The sequence below is a fragment of the Neltuma alba genome, unplaced genomic scaffold (genome assembly GCF_004799145.2).
Source record: "Neltuma alba isolate B1F8T4 unplaced genomic scaffold, ASM479914v2 tig00010452_pilon, whole genome shotgun sequence".
NCBI lineage: Eukaryota > Viridiplantae > Streptophyta > Magnoliopsida > Fabales > Fabaceae > Neltuma > Neltuma alba.
Genome location: NW_021635344.1, coordinates 550138 through 569554, shown reverse-complemented (window position 1 = coordinate 569554; position 19417 = coordinate 550138). Strand labels below are relative to the sequence as shown.

At 32.1% G+C, this 19417-nt stretch overlaps 3 protein-coding genes across 3 annotated transcripts; 2 read left to right on the top strand and 1 right to left on the bottom strand.

Moving 5' to 3' along the window:
- Positions 1-3074: 3074 nt before the first annotated feature.
- LOC114756681 (transcription repressor MYB5-like) lies at positions 3075-4524 on the bottom strand. The gene is made up of 3 exons (XM_028945623.1): positions 4356-4524; positions 4077-4206; positions 3075-3408 (listed from the first exon to the last, which is right to left on the bottom strand). The coding sequence occupies exons 1-3, from the start codon at positions 4522-4524 to the stop codon at positions 3075-3077; spliced, it is 633 nt and encodes a 210-aa protein (XP_028801456.1).
- Positions 4525-7989: 3465 nt separating this feature from the next.
- LOC114756680 (transcription factor MYB114-like) lies at positions 7990-10150 on the top strand. Its single transcript, XM_028945622.1, has 3 exons — positions 7990-8161; positions 8470-8599; positions 9865-10150. Exons 1-3 carry the CDS (start codon positions 7990-7992, stop codon positions 10148-10150), a joined length of 588 nt encoding a protein of 195 aa, XP_028801455.1.
- A 1654-nt stretch (positions 10151-11804) lies between these two features.
- LOC114756690 (proline iminopeptidase) lies at positions 11805-19066 on the top strand. Its single transcript, XM_028945629.1, has 11 exons — positions 11805-11949; positions 12261-12463; positions 13257-13355; positions 13426-13536; positions 13619-13681; positions 13784-13877; positions 14280-14377; positions 14711-14812; positions 15705-15818; positions 17613-17687; positions 18544-19066. Exons 1-11 carry the CDS (start codon positions 11820-11822, stop codon positions 18643-18645), a joined length of 1191 nt encoding a protein of 396 aa, XP_028801462.1. The 5' UTR covers positions 11805-11819; the 3' UTR covers positions 18646-19066.
- The last annotated feature ends 351 nt before the right edge of the window (positions 19067-19417 follow it).

Here is a 19417-nt window from a genome sequence, read left to right as displayed (position 1 = left end):
CACATATGATTAACTTATAGCGATGTAATTAACAAGTATAATTAGTTTACACTCAGTTGATTATTTTTGCGTTCTGTATATATAATATGAGGTTAAAACAAGGCGCTATTGATTATAATATATGGTGCAGTAGGTTTGAATTTGATACATATTTTGGAACTATCTATGAAGAAAGGAGTGGAATATCTTGTGCTACGTGTGTGTTTGTGCTTGAAGAATAAACATCATTGGTTTTGCTCTTCAACTTGTCCATATTTTATACATGTATATGCAAATGCATATGTATATGAATTTACACACACACACAACCTTCTGATTGTAAGAGCTAGTTAACTAATTTGAGGAAATTAAAAAAATAAGTTAAATTAATTATTTGTAATAAATAGGTGTTGTCTTTCCTAAAATATCCTTATTAAACAAGTTTATTGACTAGAACTATCATTATTAAAGGGGTTATCTTAGGGAAAAAAATATAAATATGAGAGACAAAGTGGATTGAGGTCTTATAATTAGGACCAAAATAAAAGTTAAACAAGGTCTTATATTAAAGACCAGAGATACTATATATATTGCAGAGTATATATGTTATTGATTATAATAAATAGTGCAATAGATTTTGTTTGTTTCGTGTGAAATATGAGCAATCAACTTCAACACCTCTAAGATTTTGTATTTATTGACTATACAGCATTATCTCTTATTCTTAATATAAGAGTTAGTTAAATATTTAATCTGATTTTAGATATAAGATCTTAATTCATCTTGTGTCTAATATTTATTCATTTTGCTCCCAAATAATTCATATATTAATTATACATGTTAATATTTTTTTATTAAATGGCAGTTTCAATATTACAAATGACTAATAGGGGTATTCTAGAGAAGAATAATACTCATTTATTATAAATAATTAATTTAACTAATTTTTTAATATTGGTAAAATTAATTATCTTATTCTCCTACTAAAGACTGGATGTAGTACAACATCTTAGATTGTGTAGAGTCACATCCACTAACAACTGATTTAGAAAACAATTTCCTCCTAGATGGGCTGTTTGACCGGTCCAAAAAATGCCGGTTTTTTTTTTAAGCCAGTCTGGTCCTAAGTCTGATCTAGAAAGTCGTTTTTATCGTGTATTCTCGTTGCAGGATCTAAATTAATAAGTGAAATTACACAAACACAAACACACTTAACTAAATTAATTCGGACAGCAAAAGTTGTTCAAAGATAGAAAGCCCTTGGAGATGATATTTTATATTGATTTGCTATCTCGCACATGGCATGTGTTTTAAAATAGAAAGGCTATTATGTTGTGGTGTTATGAGAAAAAAGCTTAGTCATATTTCTAAAAAAGGAAACATAAAAAGATGTGCACTGCCGAAAATGATCGAGATAACAATGTTTTCACAGAAAATTAAAAAAAAAAAAATGTATGCATATACATGTTACATAAATGAGTTAGTTTTATAAATAAATTAATAAAAACTCACAAAAATGGAGATGCAAGGGAAGGTTTAATACTTCCAAATTATTTTATTAAAATAGTTTTGATTAATTAACAAGAATCTCTTGCGTTTAAAAATACAGTGTCGATCGAAATATATACATAATAAATTAAAGTGATCTTTTTGTCAAGCATGCGTGGCAAATACAGCAAGTAAAATTCTTGTGTAACTTGCGTATATTATTATATATATATAGTTCATTAATTCTCATGTTCTTTGTATAATATACATAATAAAAATACATAACGATGAGAATATGTACGCGGTCAATATGTTTGAAACAATCTGTGGCAAAGGAAGCAGGGGAATATCTTGTAGTATGTGTATGTCCATGTGCATGCATGTTGAAGAACACACATGATTACTCCCTTCATTGGCAATATATATACACAAATGAATTATTTTTGTACGATTTTATTTTATTTTATTAATGAAAATAATTCGCGACAAGTCATCTTGTTTTAACAAGCATATGCGCAATGATAGCTTTCTTAATATGTTTGTGTGTGTATATACACAATGATAATCTTTTTGTTCCCCCCCGGGTTGCACCGGATATGTGAACCACCTGGGGCGACAAGCTCTCTTGTCAAGCATACTTAACAACTACTGCCTCTGATTCTTAATATAAGAGTTGGTTGACTAATTTGATTGGATTAAGAAAGTTTGTTAAGTTGGTTGCTTGTAATAAATAGATGTTATCTTTTCTAAAATACTCTTGCTAATTTGTGTATTAGGTAGAACTACTATTTGACATGTACAATTATTATAAAGACTATTTTAAAAAAATAGATAAATATGATAGACAAAATAGATTAAAGTATTATATTTAGGGCCAAATTAAATGTTAAATTAGCTCTTATATTAACTATCGGAGATAGTACATGCTTAGGACTTGAATTTGAGATCATTGGTTATACTACAGGAAAATATGTAGTCACTATGTCACCTTTTTTTTTTTTTTGAATGAAGAACTGGATTCATCATAAAACAGTACAAAAGCTATCAGGCCTAGGTCTCATCATCAAACTCCTCCTCTAGTTGCATAAGAGGTGGAGGTTGATTAACAGTACAAAAATTCCCTTTCATAGTGTGGAAGGACTTAGCTAGGAAATCAGCAGTACAAACATTCTCCCCAAAGGTGTGGCTAAATGAAGCAAAAATGTTAAAAAAAGAGAGTGAAATTTTTATAAATAAGTGTAAGTAAAAATGAGCATCTAGTTAGGTTTTTAAATAACTAAGGAAAGCTGATGTTAATAACTATATTTATTCATTTTTTGTTAGACATAGATATCTTCTTATGCGAAACAATCCTGTTTAAAACAGCAACTTCTTCAGCTAGACCCAATCTTTATTGGTAAGAACAATGTAATCTACTTATAATAGTACTATTTTACTCCTTTCTCGTCGCAAAAAGTTATCAAACTCCAATGAAGTTGCTACATCACTATAACAAAAGAAGGAACACATCAGTGATATATATTTCATGGTAGTACTAAGATGTTATGGAAGATTTAAGGAGATGACGATCCAAAAGTTAATCTGCCCGTACATTTACGTACGTCAAGCTAGTTCAATTCTAGGAATCTACTAACCCACTCCAAATTTAAGGGACCTTCATCGAAGGAACTAAAGAATCCATTCTCATAAAAATGGGACTTGGTTGAATATTCTTGATCACCTTCTTCTACTGTTGGCTCTGATTCTTCTGCAGGATTAAGCTGGATATCTTCCACCATCGCCACCCCTTGTTCGTCTTTGTGATCTTCTCTCCTTGAACATTCTATTTGATTGATCTTCTTCTCTTTCTGCAGCTTCATTTTCTTGCGCAAATGAGAATTCCAGTAGTTCTTTATCTCATTATCTGTTCGTCCTGGTAACCTTCCAGCAATCAAAGACCACCTACAAAATAATAATCGATGCTTCAATCACTTAATTACATGGGCACTGTATGATATGAACACAGTCTAAAAGAAGAGTTTGATTCCAAAAAACTACTATATTAGGAGAGAGAGCCCTCTGATTGGTTCCCGATATAAACTCATAACAATGCACTTCCTTCAAGAACCTCGCCCTCGGCTACTTTACACTGTAATACTTCACTCAACCTCCTTTCGGTCGGATTTGGGGTATCAGCTGCACCCTTTGCGGCCTCTTAATTTTTCCCTACTTCCCAAATATTTTTTCTTTGGTTTCTTTATTATTAGATTCTATATAAAATGAAAATTCATTAAAAAAATTGAAAAGTGCACCATTTTTTTTGCAAATAATATATTAAAATGCCATTCATTTTATGTAGAATCTAATAATAAAAAGAAACCACAAAAACATTTGAGAAATAGGAAAAAAAGTAAAGGTCAGCTAACTTTCCAAATCCCTTTCAGTTGGACTGCTTCATGGGTAGCCTTCTCTATGAACATCAAACTTTCAATGTAAAGAGAGTCCAATCTCCAAAAACTATGTTATTATTAGAAGGGAGAGCCCTTTGATGGGCTTTCCCAATACAGACTCATAACATTGTATTTATATACACTTATCATAATCTGTGACACCAAATGGTTCTAATTAACCTGTTTCCAAGGAGTTTGTGAAGCCGAAGTATCAAATCCTCTTCTTGTTCTGATATGTTCCCCCTCTTGATATTAGGTCTCAGATAGTTCAACCACCTCAGTCTGCAACTCTTCCCATTCCTACTCAGACCTAAAGATATATGCAGTTTTTCGATTAACAGAATCAGTACCCATCAAGGATTAAAACAGTATACACACATATTATATATATGAGGAACTATATATGTATATATATAACTATATATATATATAACCCTAAAACTCATGATCATATCCTACCTGCTCTAGCTGCAATGAACTTCCACCTTTTGGCTCCATGAAGTGCGATTGCTTCAGCTAGGTTGGCGTCTTCCTGTGGCGTCCAAGCTCCCTTTTTGGGAGGAACTTTTGTGTTGGCTTCAGGTGGATTCACTTTGCCGTTTATGGAATAATGAATTGTTGAAGCCATTATAAGAAACTTTCAGTGGACACCTTTTAGAAAGAAAATATATGACATTGAAAGAGACAGAGAGGTTTTGTTGTACGTATAAGCACTTTTGTGAAAAAGGTTTCTCTAACTTGTTGTGGGAGAAGAAGCTCCTCAGCTATATACTGCTAGATCATATAAAGGCGATGGATTTTGAAAATGAGACTTATAATTTATTCACGGGATTGATTACTCATGGATAGAGACGCAGAGTAAAACAACACTGTGTGTTCTGCTTGATTTAAGAGCTTTTTTTTAATTGTTATTAAAGTAATTAAATTAAACTAATATTTATTTGCAAGTTCTCTTGAGTTCAAATATATGATTAAAATACTCTTAAAACGAATATTGGTTTGTAAAAACACAGCTTTTTCTACACACATTTTTGACCAGTTGATTCACTTCCACCTGACTCAAATAACATTGGTTTCGAAAACCTTATTTAAGAATACATATTTTATGTTGAATACAAATTTATTTATTTTTAAATTAAAAATTAATTTTTGCTTATTTTTTTGTTTACATAATGCACCCAAAATAGAAATTTTTTTTTTCTTGTGCAGTTCTTTTGTAGTTTCACATTATTTTCAATCAAGTCCTTTTAGGTTTTTTATTAGATCCTTATAGTTTTTTAAATTATAGGCATTGGTCCCTATGCTCATAACCTATTAATTTGTAGATGTTGATGATGTGACCCTCACTCAACATACATCTAGATTGATAATACCACATGAAGCTAAATAAAATCAAAACCAACTAGATTATATATTATATATTGATGCAAGGAAACGATTATAAGTATTATAATTTTTTATTACATTGATAATGAATAAATTTTATGCAAGAAAACAATTACAAGCATCCATATATCAGCCGTAATTAACAGTTTATATATGAATATTGGGGTTAATGCCTATAATTGATGAAATTATTATTACCTACAAATTAATTTTAAGAATGATAACAAGAAGTGAAGTGAACAATTACTGATTTTGCATGACTGATGAGTGCATAAGTGGTGTTAACTCTCTCATTCACTCTTTGTATGCTTTGTGCCTTCCTCCTTGGAAGCTCTCTTCCTCTCTCAATTGTTAATTCTTACATTTTTTTTCAATGAAAGAAAATAAAAAGAAATCTGAAAACGGCCTCCTTTTGTGCACCTTTTATCATTCCAAGAAGTGTGAGAAGCGTGAGATTGTAAAATTGATTATAGATAAACTTCAATTTGCATATCAAATTGTAGTTTTTTTTTCACCCCTTTTATTATTATTTTATATGTTTGTAAGTCTGGAAGGAATATTTGCTTCCATATACATACAAATTAACAGGCTGCTGTCGCACAAACGATGAATTATGAAATCACGCAATTAATTTAAAAAAATGTAAACATATAGGAATCTTTCATTTACAAGTGAAGTGATATATAATTAGAATAAAATTAAACATGGCGTAGTGTGAATTATATATAATAATGTATTAATTAGATTGAAATTGAAATATAATATATTGAAATATTGCTCTGGATTCAAGAAGGAATCTTTTGAGACAATCTATGAAGGAAGCGAATGAAGAGCAACCAGCTGGTCCTGGTGGTCTCTGATCTACGTATATGCAAGTTAACGCTTGGCCATATATATATATATATATATATATGTATATATAATATTCACATGTCTAATGTGTATATATATAGGCATATATATAATGGGCATATAATTATTGAAATGAACGATCAACTATCGTTAAAAAAGAAAACGCTGTATACGAAGCTGTATATTACGAAAACCAAAGTTCTGAGGCTTTACAGATTTGGTATGAATTGGGAAAAAAAAATATTTCAACATGATTTTTAAAAAAATTTATTAAATGACATAGTAAACAAATACAGATAATTTGTTTGAAACTATTAAGAGCTAGCTTATTTTAATCCTTCACGTTATTGTCATTATCAAGAGAAGTGGCGCCATTTCCTTGACTATATAGCATTTTGATAAAATGCTCTTCTTTATATTTGATGAAAATGAACTTTCTAAATTATAAAAACTACAATGGCTACCAAATACTTTTCTGGTCTTATTTATAAGTTACTTTCAACATATTTCACAAAAAACCTTAAACTTCATTAACTCTCATTTAAAATTTAATAACTTTTTAATTTTATCCCTATTTAATATACATTATACCTCATTAGAATAAAGTCAATACAATATTAAATGAAATGTAAAATTATTCATTTATATGAAAATTTTCTCTCTCTATCCTACAAATAAGACCAAAAAATTACTTATCTATTTGTCTTATAAATAGGACCAGAAGAGTGTGTGTGTGTGTATAGCACGAGAGATTCTTCTTTATGTTTATTTGTTAAAAACTATTTTCTTCCCTATCAAACATATGCCCTTAGTGAGATTGTGATTCCATATACTTTCCCATGATGGAAATCGGAAATCCTACTCTCCCTTTAAAATTAAGCTTAGCCGTAGAAAGCTAACCGATAATTAACTAATTGAAAATTCATATATAGTTAATACATATACATTACAAGAAATTGAAAATTTACTTACTGAAAGCTTCTTGCCATAATCATTCACTGAATTTTCTCATTAAGAAATAGAAATTTTTTGATTTTTTTTGAAAGAATAAGTAAAATAACTAACTCAGATCATACGAGTTGTTCTAAATATATATCTGCCTTTTGACAACAGATACGACAAAAGATACCTTGGTCATATCGTCAATCTATTGGTTTCTAAAAGAGGTTCTTATTATAATTCTTTTAATAAACCTATTTTATGTAGACATTCCCATGTTCAACAGCTAATTATCTCTCATAAAGAGGACTTTTCTTCTTATTTTTAATGATCTTTTTAGGCACTCTTGTGTTTTATACCACCTGTGATCTTTAATATAAGAGCTCATTTGAATTTTATTTTGGTCATAAATATAAGACTCTAATCCACTTTGTCTCTTATATTGATCCTTTTTTTTTTCCAAAATAGTCATTGTAATAATGGTAGTTCTAACCAATACACTTTATTAATAAGGATATTTTAGAAAAGATAACATCTAGTTATTACAAATAACTTATTTAATTAGTTTTCTTAATTTACTCAAATTAGTTAACTAGCTTTTATATTAAAGACCAGAGATAGTACTAGACTATGCATGTATTGTAGCAGCCACTTAGGTTGTCGTATACACAGTGAGAGACATTACTTCTTTAGTGTTCGCAGAACATAGGAATCTAGGGCTTAATCATCAATCTCATGAAGCAGTTCTCTTTTTTGAGGAACTTATATTGGCATGTTTTATATATAACAGCCTGTGCGTTTTGAAGCTCTCTCTTCACATCCACCAAATCTGAGTGTACAACAAAATCAATCTGTGTGTGTCTCTTTCACTGTCTTATTTTGTATCTAAAAGGTGCTAATTTAGCAGAACTTAACAATGGCTTCTAGGTCTGATGTTTCTATAAAGAGAAAAGTTATGAAGCCATCGGAAGCAATTCCAAACGTGCCTACCTGCAAGGCAGCTTGGACTCCAGAAGAAGACTCAAAACTAGCTCAGGCTATTGCGCTTCATGGAGCTCAAAGGTGGAAGTTCATAGCAGCCAGAGCAGGTATCATCATCATCCTCACTCTCTCTCTCCCCCCCTCTCTCTCACACACACACATTCTTGTGAGTTTTTATAATTTTCTGAATATACACGGATAGTTCTTCACAAGGTAGCAGATTCTATGCGATATTCAAACAGACTCTTTTACATAATATTGGATAGCCGGATACATAGGTGTCAGATTTCTTCTCTTTAATTTCTGCATATGAAAGAGCTGAGCTTGTTGTTTAGTTTTTACAGTTTTTATAGTTGAAATTTTATATAAAAATGATGAATGATGAAGCTTATTGGATTTTGATTTCTATATACAGGTCTTAATAGGAGTAGCAAGAGTTGCAGGCTAAGATGGTTGAATTATCTGAGGCCTAACATTAAGAGAGGGAACATATCAGAGGAAGAAGAAGACTTGATAATTCGCCTTCATAAACTCCTCGGAAACAGGTGACTTGGTGTTAGCATTGCTTTCTACATCTGGTTGCTATGTTAACGTACAGATGTAAAATAGCTTTTCAACGCATGTTTTTTAAGCAAAGCAAAAAATGCCTTTTCGTAATTTCAAAAATGCAACCGCTTTTTTTATTATATCCGTTTTCAAAATAATAGATGTAGATTAACGATGTTAAAATGTGACTCAATCCAGCATAGTTACATTGGGAGTTCATTGTGACTTCTAGCTAGCTAAAAACTAGTTGATATCACTACAAATGTAATGTAGACAAGTGTTATAAATTACTTTAGGTTAAATCATACGGGGAAATTTGTATCCAAAAGAAAAAAATCATACAGGGAAATACAACTAATTTTATTTAGTGTAAGAAGATTTTTTTTTTAATACAAATTTTAGGAAAGCGGTTAGGCTCACTCACGATCTAAGGACATGAAACCTAATGCTTAATCTACTAGGACCTATCCCTATGGGCATGGGAGCATGACAAGCAAGTCCTTTTTTTTTGGCCCAATAGGTAGGAATCTCCCAGATTCACTACATTGTGGTGATGCCTCCCTCAGCACCGCGACTGGAGCCATAACAAAGTGGCACTCCTCAAGATCGAACCCCCTCCTTTTGGTGAGAGAGTCCAACCCTTTGACCAGCTAAAGCCACAGATGAGGGTAAGAAGATTTAATTTCAATAATCAAATTATATAAGGTTGCCTATCAAATACTATGGGATCCGGTCCTTCCCTGGCCTATGTGTGAGCCCGGGATGTCTCGTGCATTGGGTTCTCCTTGATATGCTCACTGTAATAAGTAAACAACCCTTTACACATCAGCTTGAGGCCATATTTGATATACTACTTCCAGTCCTAAATATAAGAGTTGGTTGACTAATTTAAGGAGATTAAGAAAATAAGTTAAGTTCGTTATTTATAATAAATAAGCGTTGTGTTTTTTAAAATATCCTTACTAATCAAGTGCATTAGCTAGAACTACTATTATTAGAAGGATTACCTTAGAAAAAATAGATAAATATGAAAGACAAAGTGGATTGGGGTTTTATATTTAGGATCAAAATAAAAGTCAAACGAGATCTTATATTAAGTACCTGAGATAGTATGTTCTATTATAGATTTCCTTTTTACACCTCAAGTAGTCCAAAAGCTAAGGTACTCCATAATGTTATTGTTTGTGAGAGGTAATTATTAGAATAGGCTTAATCAATCACGAATGTCGGCTTAACAACATGTTACCTTTTGTAATTTTATAAGGTGGTCCTTAATTGCGGGAAGATTACCAGGAAGAACAGATAATGAAATAAAAAACTACTGGAACTCTCATTTGTGCAAGAAGGTGAAGCCAAGTGATGTATTGCGCCCAGATAAAAGAGAAGATAAACAAGAAGAGATCATAATGGTGGTGGAAGAAGATAATTCAAATATTGACTCATCAAAGCTCCATTTTGATTATGTGGATGATGATGAGTTCTTTAATTTCTCCGAAGAAGAGGGCTCCCTCAATCTGGAATGGCTCAGGGAACTCCTTCAATCCAACTAGCTACACTACTCTTCTAAATATTATTATTAGAGCTTCTTCTTGTTTGGTGAATTTTGGAATAAAATGTGAGTCTTTTTGTTACAGCCAAGTCGCAGGACCTATATATATATATATATGTATATATAATTATTATTATGTCACAAAGAATAAATTATTATCTTGACTTTTTCTGGTTCCTGGAAAGGCAACATAATTAGAACTGGACTGAGAATTACGCTTCTTCACCATTGAACAACCTTAATATTTGGTACGTAGAAAAGTTTTTCTTTTTATTTTCTTTCTCCATTTTTTAATATGCGTATATATATATGTATATACATAGCTACATGGAGGATTTTTCCAAAAATGGTTTTATACTCGAACTTGAGATCTCTTATTTAAGTAGCCAGAATTTCTTCTATTAGGATTAATATGTATGTTCATTTTGATTTTCGCTTTAGAATAAAACACTTTTTCATATACCAAACATTGCGTCAACTTTTCATGAACTAAGGGTCTATCTATTAAGAGGAGGCTTAGTCCAATTTATAATAAGAATAATCTTATGATCCAATTGGGACAATTCTTTCCTTCTTCTTCCTCCTCCTCCTCCTCCTCCTCCTCCTCTTGTTTGCTTATTTGATTGAGGTTGATGAGCCACTCTGTCAGGGCATGCGGAAGAATCTAAGTTTGGCTGAAGAGAATCAAAAATTTTCAACTCAGTTTAAATTTTTTTTTTTTTAAGACGATGGATTCAGGACTTGAAAAGAGTCGTCTTATATAACATAAAAGTAATAAAATTGATCAAACAGTCACGCAAATACCTATTTGTATTAGTTGTAAAATATATTTTCATATTCAAAAAAATAAATATATGAAATGAGTTTTATTTGATATTACTTCTGGTGCTAGATATATATTTATAATGCAAATATATTGTAAAATGAATTTTATATTTCTGATAGAAAAATGACATAAAAAGAAGTTGAAAATTACAATATTCTAATTCAAGTACTTAAGACTTCAAAATCCCAGAGGAGAAAATAATGCTTGGTGGGTTGTTTTACAAATATAGTTAAATGATAAAAATGTTTTTGTATCAAAAAGTTTATTAACAAGTTGTAAACTGACAAATATTGAACAACAAATAACAAGAAATGTACTAAAAATGACAAATTATTTATTAATAAATTGTGAACTGATAATGATAAGTGTTAAACAGTTAATGATAAGAAACTTAATGATAACGATAAATTTGATATTTTATTAAAAAATTAATATAACAATATTTTAGTCATTTGATTATATTTGTAAAATGTCAGATCAGACACCACTTCTTTCTCTGATATTTTGAACTCTTATATGCCTGAATTGAAATATTGTAATTTTTAAATTTTTTTAATGTCATTTTTCCTATAACTATTCATGATGCCAATGAGTTCAGTACAACTTTATAAGACTTTTTTAATTAAGGAATAACCTGTCTAATCAGGAATTTGGGATCAGACATAAAAATTATTCCTAGCTTGTATGCACGCAAGGAATAATCAAGTTATGGATTTTTATATATCTCACAACAAGACAAGATCATTGGTCATTTGTCGTTTAAGGGCCCCGAATTCACGAATGGGCTACTGTTGTTATTGTTACTTTATAGGATGCGCATGTGATACTCCCGAGAATCCCAACGATGAAGTTGGGTTTTGTTCCGAACGCCATTTTAAATTCCTCCTCGTCACCTCGCCTATTTTTCACTCTTCCTCTTTCTCATCCCTTCTCTGCTCAATCCTCACCTAACAAAATCACTTCCTCAGGTTCAGGTGTGTTGTGTATACATATATCTCCACCCGAGTTCCTTCTCCTTCTCCTTCTTTTAGATTTTTTTTTAATTATTTAATGCTGTTTGATGAGTCTCTGTTAAATTTCTGTTGGATGCTAGTTCTTTGGCTACTAGATTCCAGTTTTCTTTTTTGTTTTTTGAAAGCTGACACTCCTAGTTAGTTATTCATGGTGATCACCATTTAAATACTTTCTTCACATGATGCTGGGAGGTTTTTCAATTTATTTGAGTTTTTTTTTTTTTTTTTGGTTGGATTTGCTGAAAGTTGTGTTCTTTTATATGGTTGTGTAGGGAGAAAGGACTCGATTTTGTGTGCGCAAAATACTCATCATAAAAGTGAACTGATACCCAGTTATTCGATGGCTTCAGAGCAAGAATCTCCGGAATTTAACAGAAATCTTTACCCACTTATAGAGCCCTATAGTACAGGGTTTTTGAAGGTTTCGGATCTTCACACAATCTACTGGGAGCAATCAGGAAACCCGAATGGGCATGTGAGTAGTAACTGCTCTATTTGCTGCTTAAAAATGCAAAATTTGTTTAGTTTTGTTTGGAGTTTAACTTTTGAAACTGTATTTTGAGCTTGTATGCTTGTTCGATTGAGGCTGCAGCTGACTGGGTTAGGAATATAGCTGTCAATGATTCTATTGTTAAGTTAATGAGTCTATTAAATATTAATTTCTGATGCAACTGAGCGAGCTTTCAATGTTAAATTATTTCGTGGATCATCCTGTAAAATGGAAGGTAGCCAATTGTGAACACTTGGTGTCCTTTTCTTGATTGGATATCAATGCATGCTTCAGAGTTGGAAAAAGATTCCGTTTCCATCGAAAACATTATGAAATACCGTACTCACTTTTAGTGCTTGGTGACAGTATCTTGAGTGGATTATTGTGAATTTATGGACTTTTTATGCATTCTTTAATTCTGATAGCTTGTTAGGGTTTGGGAAGGATTTTGAGTAACTTGTTGGCTGGTATTCTGGTTCGCTTATCATAAGTTACCACGTCTGATTCTACTTGCGATTGAAACCATGTTTGGGGTGGACATGAAACAAGGGTTTGTTGGCCGTTAAAGCCCATTTACACACACTTGAATGAAGGGATCTAGCGTTGTTTTTTTTTTTTTTTCCTTTTTCCTTTTGCTTTCTATTCATAATTTGGATTGACTGTTTTTTCTGATTTGATTCATTTCCATTGTTTTTATATTCCAATCATTTGACTTACCAAAAGAAAAGAACCATGAAAAAAAAAATTGGTTAATCACAATGAAGCATTGTTCTTGCAGCCTGTTGTCTTCCTTCATGGGGGCCCTGGAGGTGGTACTTCACCGAGTAATCGGAGATTTTTTGACCCTGAATTTTATAGAATTATTCTATTTGATCAGGTTTGTTTCAGATTGTATGTTATAATAATATGTTATACTTTTGCATGATGATAAATGCCTTCTTGGTCAGCGAGGTGCAGGAAAAAGTACACCCCATGCTTGCTTAGAACAGAACACCACATGGGATCTTATTGATGACATTGAGAAGTTAAGGGAGCACTTGCAGATTCCAGAATGGCAGGCAATAGTTCATTTCTGGTCTCAGAATTTATTGGTGATTCTTATATGATAGGCCATTATATTCTCTTCCTTAAATCATGCAGGTATTTGGTGGGTCGTGGGGAAGCACACTTGCCCTTGCATACAGCCAGTCACACCCAGAAAAGGTCTGTAAGTTTGTGTCGATATTGGTTGATGAATAGTTTATTTTCCTGCGGTTGTTGCTCACTTCTTATGATATATATGTATATTTCTAATTTTGTTCCAAGGTTACTGGCATAATCATCAGGGGAATTTTTCTTTTGCGAAAGAAAGAGATTGATTGGTTTTATGAGGGTGGTGCTGCTGCAATATTCCCTGACGGTATATACCACATTGTGTTCATTTGTTTCTTTGCCTGGCAAATTCCTTGTGTTGTGAATGCACGTCATGCACCGTAAAATTTCTTTTTAAAGATTTGAAGAGGTTTCTGTTGACGGAAAAAAAAAAAAAAAGTAGAACAATAGGTTTTTTTTTTTGGGTTCTGTTGGATGCAAGCTTGCTGGAGCATCATGTTATGTCACCTTCTTCGCATGCTGGGACTAAAATTTTTCAGCTAAGGCCATGCAAATATCATTGTTTTTATTCCCAATCTCTTGTTAATTTGGTATTCTTGGTTTCTGATTTGCATAAATCTCATGTATGGTTAAATGTGATGTTTGGCTTTTTTGGTTATTAAATTTCTAAGGAATTAAAGTGGTTGATGACTTGTGCATGTGATTCCAGCTTGGGAACCATTTAGAGATTTAATTCCAGATAATGAGAAAGGATGCTTCGTTGAAGCCTACAGGAAGAGATTAAATTCTGATGATATGGAAACTCAAGTGAGTGTCTGTCTGGTTTCCTCTACATGGCTTTTCTCGTCCTCTGTATTTTCTCTTGTTGGGATTTGATTGTCTAAGCTATATTTCATCTTTTGGCCTGAATTCTAAAGTGTCAAGTGTATGAAGAGTTAAAGAGATTTGAACTATTTAGAATTCTGAACCAGCAAGTCACCTATGGCTTCTGACTGAAATTAATAGAGTATTTTCTTTTGTATATTGATGGCCAGAAACAAGATCTTTCAGCAGGCTTTTAGTTGTTTGCTGAAAGCACAGGAAATTGTAGTTGCATAATTTTGTTGCCTTCTTATACTCTCTTCAATCTTCATCTCGTAGTATGCAGCTGCTAGAGAATGGACTAAATGGGAAATGATGACTGCGCATCTTATTCCAAATGAAGATAACATCAAAAAAGGGGACGATGATAAATTTTCACTGGTAGGTTTAACAGATGAGGAATAGAAGACATCTCCTCATAGAGCATTTTTTATCAATTGTTTTATGAAGAATGTCTGGCGTAAATTCCAGAATCAGCTTCATTTGCTTTATTTGGGATTTCATCTTTACTATATTCATCTACTTTTGATCTTAATCTGATGTTGCTTGTGTGCACCTTTACGGAATTGAGGTAATCTTCCAACACATTTCTTATAAAATTGTCACATTTCTAAAATTGGAAGTGCAAAGACTCAACTATCCACTGCTGGTGCATATGGAAGAGGTCATATAACCATAGTAATTTTTCTGTGGTTATGAATTCCAGTATTTGTTTACAGAACCTTTTGCCTCGATAAACAAGATTTTGACATTTCTAAAATTTATGTGGGGAAGCTTAATTGTTTTGGTCTCTGAACACCCCGGCATGTGCTTCTATATATTGATTCTTGATTATTAAGATTCCTGCATTTTATTGGTATTCTTAAGTGCACGGACTCAAATACATAGAGTAATAGCAATTTTTTTGTGGCTATGAATTTCATTACTTGTTTACCGTATAAAATCAATTTTGTTAATTCCATTTCAGCAGTAGCAAGTACAGAATGTGCTAAAGAAAGTGGAGAAGCTAAATTCTTTTGCTACCCTGCTTGGCCCAAATATATTGATGCTTAATTATTACGAGGCCAATGTTTTGTTTGTATTCTTAATTTTGGAATCTTTCATACTTCAATAGCATATTTTTATTTGTCCATCACTGAAAAACCAATTTATTTTGAGACTTTCCCTTCTTAAATATTTCCCTTTCTTTATTTGGGATTGATATATGATTGTATGTTCTTGTGTTTCATAATTGGGAGTGTAAATTGTGCTGATGACATTATTGTCTTTGTAGGCATTTGCACGGATTGAAAACCATTATTTTGTGAACGGTGGATTCTTTCCATCAGAATCGTTCCTGTTGGATAACGTTGATAAGATAAGGCATATCAACACTGTAATTGTACAGGTATATGTAAATTCGTCATTGCACCTTTGAATTTCTCACTTTATTTAGTTTCTGAAATGATTCAAAAAATTAATTCATTTCCAAATTTTCATTTATTAGGAAATATACGGTATATTACTTTTGACTTTGACTGCCAATAATCACCATAAAATGTCAAAAAGTGTATGGAATTGCATTGTTTATGGCTCATGAGTAGTTCAGCTCGTAGAAGGCTTTGTGGAGATACGCAGGATCACTCTGCGTTATTATTTTGATCTTTTACTAATCATTTTTAGACATTCTTGTGAGATTACCAAAATGCCATTGGTCTGGTTGAAACGCTGGAAATATCTTTTTGGAATTTTTCATTTTCAAGCTATTTTACTAAATGTTGAGAAAATGTGACCACATAAATTCTATCATTCATACTTTCTGTCATGTTTTTCAATGAAAAATGTTGACAGGGGAAATTTGGTCTTTCTTGTTTTGTTAGATGGAAAAGATTATTTTTCTATCTTTGTAATTATGTTCTTGCAATTATTTAAGAAGTATCTATCTACATTTTTCTTGGGAAAAATTAATCTTTTCGTCATTTAATTGTTTAATTCACTTGAAACTCAGTCCCTTAAGTATGACTTAATGTGGCTCAATCCCTGAACTTTTGACTTAGTTAAAACTCAGTCTTTAAACTTTGAATTATTTATATTTTTGTCCTTTGTCATCCATAATTCAAACCCAGTCATCATTGGGTCATCCTAGTAGGCAAAATCATATGATGAGTCAGCAAAGAGAAAAACAAAAAATGAAAACAAACAAGAAAGGAAGGCCGAGAAGGCAAACTCAGATTAGAGGAGACCACATCTTGCATCTCTCACTACTTCATGTTTAGGACGAGAGAAAGGACCAGATTTTGACTGAGGCATTTCTCTCTAATGCCGTTTTGACCTGGGTGAAATCTCTCTACAAACAGAAAGCAGTTGCCGAACAAACTTGTTTGAATTGAATTCTGATTCATTTTCTTGAACTGCTACTTTCAGGCTCCATGATCTATAGAGTTTTCAGATTATTTTAATCCTTTAATGGAATTTAATTTTATTTCTTCAACTATCCTTTAGATTTCCTTCTCGGATTTCATTTTGGGATCAACCCTTTTTTTTTTAAATTAAATTCCTCTACTGATTCATCATTCATGATTTTCAGGGTTGAAGTAGATTAGCAGAGTCATTACGGCAGAAGTGGGGTTTTTTTTTTTTTGGTTTCTTCAAATACTATTTTTATCCCTCGTGTTTTACTTTAGCTACAACATTCTGTTTAGATTGAGAAGTTCTGGAATCAACACAGCAAGTTGGGACTTTATTCTCCTCCTGCCTTTTCTTCATTTGATTTAATCTGAGTTTGCCTTCTCTGATTTCTTTCTCGGCCTTTCCTTGTTGTTTGTTTTCTTTTTATAAGTTTTTCTCTTTGTTGACTCATCATATGACTTTGCCAACTAGGATAGCTCAATGATGACTAGGTTTGACTTATGGATTACAAAGGACAAAAATATAAATAATTCATAGTTTAAGGATTGAGTTTTAACAGAGTCAAAAGTTCATGAATTAAGTTGCTCTGAGTTATACTTAAAAGACTGAGTTTTAAATAAGTTAAAAGTTAAAGGATTAAAAGATTAATTTTTCATTTTTCTTAAAACGTTTTTACAGAAGGGATATGAGTCATACTTCATTTTCTTAATAACTTTATTAATTCTATTTTCCATTCCTTTTCTGTCCGTTTTGCGGATCAAGTGGCCGTAACTTGTCATTCATAACTTTGCAGGGAAGATATGATATCTGCTGCCCAATGATGTCAGCCTGGGATCTTCATAAAGCTTGGCCAGAGGCAGATTTTAGGGTAAGAGCGCTGCTGTTCTATGATTGCTTTTCTGAAGCTCCATAAATAAAGTCACATTCTGCAGTCAATAATGTCATGATGAATTATTAAAAAAATGCCAACATGTAATGTTCTTATCACAAAACTTGATAAGAAACAAATTAGTGTGTCTGATATGCAGAATCTTTAATAGTCTAGAAAGGGAAAAGAATGAGATTATGATTATAAATGACCCCGGAGCCCTTGCATCAAAAAGTGATGAAAAGGGACAGATACTGTTGAGCAATAAGAATTAAAAAGTTATAATAGACTGTGTAAAATAAAAGATAAAGAAAAACAAAAAAGCCATGTATTCCATGCATCACCGTTCTAATTGCTTTTCCACTAGCCAGCCAAATGTAGACTGGGAATTTTACCCAAGTCTTGCCCCCACACCAAATTCCTCACCGATAGTTCTGTTGTTCTATCTCTGGCCCTAAAGAGGGGGTTTGTTTTGGTTTTTAATATAAGACTTCATTTTACTTTATCTCCTAAATATATAATTTTTCCTAAGGTATCTCTATTGATTGCACATAATAGTAAGGAGGCTTCTATCGAGGGGTAGTTACAATATACATTATTAGAAATTGTATTCTAAGAAAGCTAACAAATAAATAACTTAACTAATTATTTTAATATCTGCAAATTAGTTATCTAGCTCTTATATTGAGGATTAGAGGAAGTAGTATGAAGAATTTGCATTGTGAGCATTTATTTTTCCTTTTTAAGGAATTTTCTTGTGATTTTTTCCAAGAAAATGTTTCTCTGGAACTTTGATTACTTCTGAGCTTAGATGCATAATATGGTCCAGTTAATGAATCATACTATGATGAAACAGGTGGTTGCAGATGCAGGCCATTCAGCAAATGAACCGGGCATATCTGCTGAACTTGTGGCTGCAAATGAGAAACTGAAATACCTCATGAGCAATAAAGCCTGAAGTGACTCAAAATACACATGCAAATGCCTTGGTGACATAAATGGTTATTGTTAAGAGTCACAGGATGGTGCAGCGTAAATCTGTATTGCAGGAGAACCGCTTCAGTTTTAATAAACAAATAAAAAGCCATCTGGTCTGTGATTTAGAATAAGGTGTGGAGGGTTGTTCTCAGTATCTGATGAAGCTTGATTGTGTTAAATAGACTTGGTATTGTAATGGAAGTGCTTTGCCCTACAATATGATTATGATCACATAGCTTTTGGTGGTGTGTTCCCTCAGATGTTATATCAGTGAAATGTATGTTATTTTCTTTCCTTTTTTTTTTTGTTTGGTTCTCAGTTCAGATATGATTTCTTTTCTGATAGACATCTGATGTTGTGATAATTTGTTATGAATTATAATGATTTATTGCATTGTTTGATGCCTTTGCTTCTAATTAGTTAAAAGAAGCTTACTGATGGGAAACTACCGAATCTTTGATCACGAGCCATCTGCAGAAATTCAAATAGATAGTGATGATGGAGGCTAATTGTTTTCCCCTTGTGTTTTTTCTGTTTGTTTTGCCTTTTTTTTTTTTTGGCAGTTCTAGTTTAACCTTTTGGTCTATTCGTAAATTTTACTTTGGTTTTAAGTTGTTAATGCAAGTTTTCAGTTTACGGTAAAAAAGAAAAAAAGAAAAAAAGGAAAAAAAAAGCTTACCAGCTCGTCAAGAGTCTCCATAACTTAAGTTGCTCACTTGTAGTTGTGTATTTTCATTCCGTTATGGGTTGCT